At 39.9% G+C, this 5,481-nt stretch overlaps 1 protein-coding gene across 1 annotated transcript; it reads right to left on the bottom strand.

Moving 5' to 3' along the window:
* Positions 1 to 1,182: 1,182 nt before the first annotated feature.
* On the bottom strand, positions 1,183 to 3,218 carry LOC140231138 (uncharacterized). Its single transcript, XM_072311290.1, has 3 exons — positions 3,045 to 3,218; positions 2,208 to 2,522; positions 1,183 to 1,257 (listed from the first exon to the last, which is right to left on the bottom strand). The coding sequence occupies exons 1-3, from the start codon at positions 3,216 to 3,218 to the stop codon at positions 1,183 to 1,185; spliced, it is 564 nt and encodes a 187-aa protein (XP_072167391.1).
* Between the last annotated feature and the right edge of the window lie 2,263 nt (positions 3,219 to 5,481).

The following is a 5,481-nucleotide window of genomic DNA, read 5'->3' as shown; positions in this document are numbered from 1 at the left end:
TCTCTTTTGTTACTCCAACAACAGTATACGATCAGTACCAGACAAAGTTGGACAGATTTTCGATTGAGCAAATTCTAGGAAATGGTCCTGGAATAAGACTAGTGATACCAAATGTCAACAGCAGCAAGACTTTTTAAGAAGCAAAGCCACAAACTACCAGACCAGTTCATTAGTTTAGGCAAGAACGTGTAAAATGAGAGCGAGTTCAGAAGGTTTTAATTCAACACAGGTTCGATTCCCGGCGGAGACCAATTTTTCAACTCTTGCGCTTTTCCAAAAAGGAGGAACAGTAAGAAGAATAACGATGTCAAAGCTACGCACAGATTTCTCCTCCCTTTCTCATAATTTTTTATACACATATATATCTTCCCATCCTCATTCTCTGTTTTCTTGTTCTCTCTCATTCCAAAGCTCAGATTACGCTTTCAATTGTGTGTGCAGTATTAAAGCATTAAAAAGAATTATGCCAGTGCATTGTAAGATTATAGTTTCATTCAATTTTCTAGTCGCGTTAATGTCGTCAGTTCTCGTGGCCTCATATTGCCACCCCTTATTGTCATGTCTAGAATGTAATAAAAAAAAAACAAGCAAGCAAGCAAGCAAGCAAGCACAAACACTCAACACCGAAACGAAGAATAGCAGAATTTACAGAATGGGTATAAAAGCAAAATGGTGAATGTCAACGCACACACACACATACACACCGACACACGCACACACGCCCTCATACACAGGCATATACACGTACACAAAGATCGATTGCTGTTGATATTTTACGGGGACATTACATTGTCTTCATTCAACAGGCATTACAGGTATCTGAGCAAAGGACATTATACCTCGGTCGATGACGGATGAAATTAACTCTCGCATTTGCATGCATTTATTGACACAATAAAGAGGCACTCATATCTCCAGAGTGATTGGACGTAGAAAATGATTAATAAGCAAAGTGGTATCGTGTAATTTCTTCCAGGCAGATCCATTACGTAGAGCGACAATGCACTGTGTAGTCATAAACGTTAATATCGCAATAAAAACTGCCGCGGCATAAAGAAGAGTGCTCTTAGCGCAAATGTAATATCCATTGTTCAAGCTACTCGGTATAGGAAAGCTCTCCACGAGATCGACCCATTAGCCCCGCCGAGCGCTGTAATTTCACTTCCAATAATACCTTGTCACTCAATCGGGGTACGTCTCGGTGCTCATCTCTGTTTGGGCGCCTTGGTCCTTACATGCCGGCGACACTTTAAGTTTCTGATACAAACATAAACTGGCCTTAAGACAGTTCAAAAACCGTCGATCAGTGTTGCCACAGTGACAGGAAATTAGAGCAAAAGTCTAACTATTATCATCATTATCATTATCAGTTGCATAATTGCGGAATGAAAAACCACTTATCTGTTATTACAATCCATTACCGCACGAAAAAAAAAAAATCTTATCATCGTTATTCACTTTATAACTGCGCGTTTGTCTGGGCAATATTGCTAGGCCACCTCTTCTTATTTATGATATCCACGTCCAGTGGCATTTTACCTTTTCTTTCTCAAAATGATTATCTCATATACTAAAATACAATAATTATAAATATGTTTTCATCATTACTTTAATTACATCTTCTATAAAGTATGAAAGAGAGAGAGAGCAACTTTCGTGTCGTCATAGATACTGAGGTGGGAGTTTTCTTCACTTTGTTTTCCTCTGTACAAGTGAAAGTTTGTAAGATTTCAACTCCTGATCTACATTCTTAACAAACATTTCGAAAAAAAGGAGCAATGACGGATTTTTGGAGTTTGAGTATTTGTTCCAAGCTTATCGTGTCACGTGCCGGTAACCAGGGATAGCCTGGTGGTAGCGTCGCTGCCCGGAAAGCAAGTACATGACAGGTTCGATACCCACTGGTTCCTCTTTTTCCGATATGTTTGTTAAGAATGTAAAGGTAAATTAGTAGTTGCGATCTTACAAAATTTCATTTGTACAGAGGGAGACAAAAATAATAAAGAAAATTCACATCTCAACCTTCACCCCTCTGTTTTATAATCTCTTGCTTTCATCATCAATATTGTTCCTCAGTCCCTAACCGTTACATTGTATTAGTAATCAATATTACTCCAGGTCCTATCATCAGTAAGTAACATCATAGTTTATGCACTCCCTTCCGGTATGCAAAAGTCTCGTTTTGACCTTCCACCGTTTGCACTTACCCGTTCATGAATCATGACAGCAAAGTAAGATATTAGACACATGTTAGTCAATCCGCTACCGATCCAAAAGGAGATAGTGACATAGTCCATGATGCTGCGTTGATCGAACCACAACTGATACAGTAGGAATATGACATTTGGTATGTTTGTCATGTACGCAATAGCAATGAGAGGTGAAAACATTTTATCGGTCAGTTCGACAGAACGACAGAGAATGTTAAAACGTTGCCGAAACCACTCCAACATCCGGGTATCGGGCTGCATCTTTTCCTTAGCTTCCATGAAATCATCATAGAGTTGTTGGAGCAGCCCGGCCTGCGTGCGACACACGAAAACGAAGAATGTCAGGGCAAATAACCAGATCGCGCTAGTGTAGACGAGTAGGACCGCGGTTATGATTTGCCCTGGCAGATCAGTCCATGGCATGCACAGTATGTTGTGATACGATGCAGACTTGTCGAAAACAAAATATACATTTATAAACGAACTGAGGACTAAGAGGACAATTCCAATGGTCACCGCAACAATCGCATCCGAACGATGTGTCATCCAACTGGATCGGATGTTCTGTTCGCTCGGAGGTTCTTCACCGCACTTAGACTCAAGGCAGAGCTTGGACTGGTTTCGAATGAGTGCCGTCAAGTCTTGCCGGCGGCATATCTTGTAGAATGTTATATTACTAGTCGCCACTTGAAAGGACCATACACTGACGCCAACGAGGTCGTGGAACTGTGACGGATGTAAGGTCCAAAAGCTTGTCATATATCGAAAAGAATTCAGAGCCAATCCCATGATGATTACAATTTGGTAGATCCGGGTACTCTTTAACGATAGGACCTTGTCATACCAATGCAACGAGCTCGTCGGATGACTTTCATGGTACATGCCAAAAATCGTCATCGTCATCACCAAGGGACGGGATATTTCCCTCCAAAGCAGATCCGCACAACCACGACTGTTTTGAGAATTCCCACTGCTCTGTTCCGCAGCACCGACAACCGCGGAGTTCATATTGGTGTCGCACTATCTGTACTAATTTCGAGAGATGTTTCGAACTCAGAAGCCACAGTGCTTCAATTGCACTCATAAAAATGAAATCTTAAAAGGTTGTCTTCTCTCGATTGTTTGATGTTACCATTTCTTTTTCCCTTTTTTGTGTTTTTGTGTGACATTCAAATTAGTGATTCCTGCCCTTCTCGGAAGCCAACGCCGGCTGCATCTGTCCACGGACACTCATACATCTGTCCATAAAAAATCGGTCGACTTCAGACATCGAGAAGACGTGGTGGCGTGTATGACCGCTGCAATCATGTTCAGCGGCTGCGCAGCAGGAGCCTGTGTGGGCATTAGCCAGGCAGAAAATTAATTTCTTACAAGGTCTGGCACCATGACGCAAGGAAAATTGTGGTCAGACCACTCAATCAGTAGAACACATGGAAAAGAGTCTTCAAACATTTTGTGTAAACACCGCGCGCTCCGTTGATTAACTAGACTTCAATGCTCATTTAATTAGTACGAAGACGTTAATTTCAGTCTTTCTAGTTTATGTCAACCTGTCAATCTGATGACATCGTTTAATTCTTTGGTAAAACACTTACATTATGTCGCGGAAAGAAAGGATCGTGTCCATAAATTGCCGTACGTAAATCGATCCATTTGACTTGTTAATACATAGTTAATGTATATTATTGTACATCAATCGCACAGTTATTACAGTTACGATGTTTGCGTTTGTGTTTCTACCGTTTTTCGCTGGTAATAACCTATAGTATGCAAATTTATGTACTTAAAGCTGTTGTCTGATGATGGATAAATGAATCTGTTTGCAATGACGCAAAAACGAAATCGCACTTATACACGGAACCATTCGGGTATAAAAATGGTTAATAGTTGGTCATTACTTCGGTAAAAATGGTACAGCAGTAATACAATAATGGTGCTGATGAGAGATAATAATTGAGATGACACGCCGCCTTGTAAATTGATATTTGAAAAGCTCAGCGAGGTGATATTTGCACAGAAAATACACACAGACACACACACACGCACACACACTGTCACACACACTAAGAGGCGTCATCTTCATGTTATGCTCGTATCAGGAAGAATTGAGCAGTTCAGCGGTACTGCAATTTCGAGTGGATGAACTCCATAAAAGCGTAAGGACACACGATGTGTGATACAATTCCGTTTCTTTCTGAAAACCCAGAAAACCAATTCACGTTCAACTGGGACTGCATTATTTCAAATGGTTCCGAAGGGACATGGGCAAAGCCACGCTGAGTTTCCAACACGTGCATGATAATGGGAAAAGGATCGAGATTTGAACCCAATGGCTCGGGAAACTTTGGACACTTTCAGAACTTCAAATTGCCCGTTTCGTTCCTCCGAATGTGTGGAGCAAGCAGTAATGGAAATGGCATTGAACTTAGATATAAAATGTTATATAGACGATTAGATTTGACACCGGAACAATCGAGAATGCATCGATTTTAGATTGCATTCAACCGACACTGAAATGGCGCGGAGGCCACCGAAATTAAAACGTTATATACTTCGAACCAATTTAAGAATACTACATTCCAGGGTATAAACCGCTAGGATGGTTTGCGAAACGCAGTGCATTTCAAAGTAATATCAAGAAACGCACCTACATTGAAATAAGACATTTTGGTCTGAGCATAACATATTATACAGTGTATTGATCTTAACATTCAACTTACCACATTGTAGGATGACATACAATATGATGTATTCATTCACTCGATAACGGTTACCAACATTATTTTTAAGAACATGACATTCCTATCAAGTTCAATAAAAAAAAAATCCATACGCTCTGTATCAACGTGTTGTAGTTTCTTGATTGGCAGCGGTTACGTGTATTCTATATTGTGTACGACGATGGGTCCCAGAGACTGTTTTATAAAACTATGAGGATGCTGTAAGTTACGTGTATTCTTATTGTGTACGTAGATGGGTCCCAGAGACTGTTTTTATTTATTTGTTTTTATATAAAACTATATTGAGGATGCTGTGAGAAAAGAAATCATGTTTCCGCCTGAAGAGTGTCAAATAAACCCCGAAAAATAAGTTCTGAAATCAAAGTTTGATATATAATATTTCTCTTAAACCGACATTATCCTCATTAAATATGACATTATAAGAAAACCTGATTAATTATCATTAAAATGACACCTCACTTGCTATGATTGGGTGTTCCTTGAATGTTCAAAACAACTGAGAATGGCGACAGATCCAAAGTGAAAAGTCG

This window comes from Diadema setosum, chromosome 7, assembly GCF_964275005.1.
Source record: "Diadema setosum chromosome 7, eeDiaSeto1, whole genome shotgun sequence".
Lineage (NCBI taxonomy): Eukaryota > Metazoa > Echinodermata > Echinoidea > Diadematoida > Diadematidae > Diadema > Diadema setosum.
The sequence above is the reverse complement of the archived record's forward strand: the minus strand, read 5'-3'. Positions and strand labels throughout refer to the sequence as shown.

Excerpts from the sequence above, each read along its gene's own strand:
- LOC140231138 (XM_072311290.1), bottom strand. The coding sequence starts at position 3,218 with ATGAACTCCGCGGTTGTCGGTGCTGCGGAACAGAGCAGTGGGAATTCT. Across the intron at positions 2,523-3,044 it reads CGTTGCATTGGTATGACAAG|GCCGGGCTGCTCCAACAACT; the intron begins GTCCTATCGTTA and ends TGTCGCACGCAG. Across the intron at positions 1,258-2,207 it reads CTGTCATGATTCATGAACGG|AAACTTAAAGTGTCGCCGGC; the intron begins GTAAGTGCAAAC and ends TGTTTGTATCAG.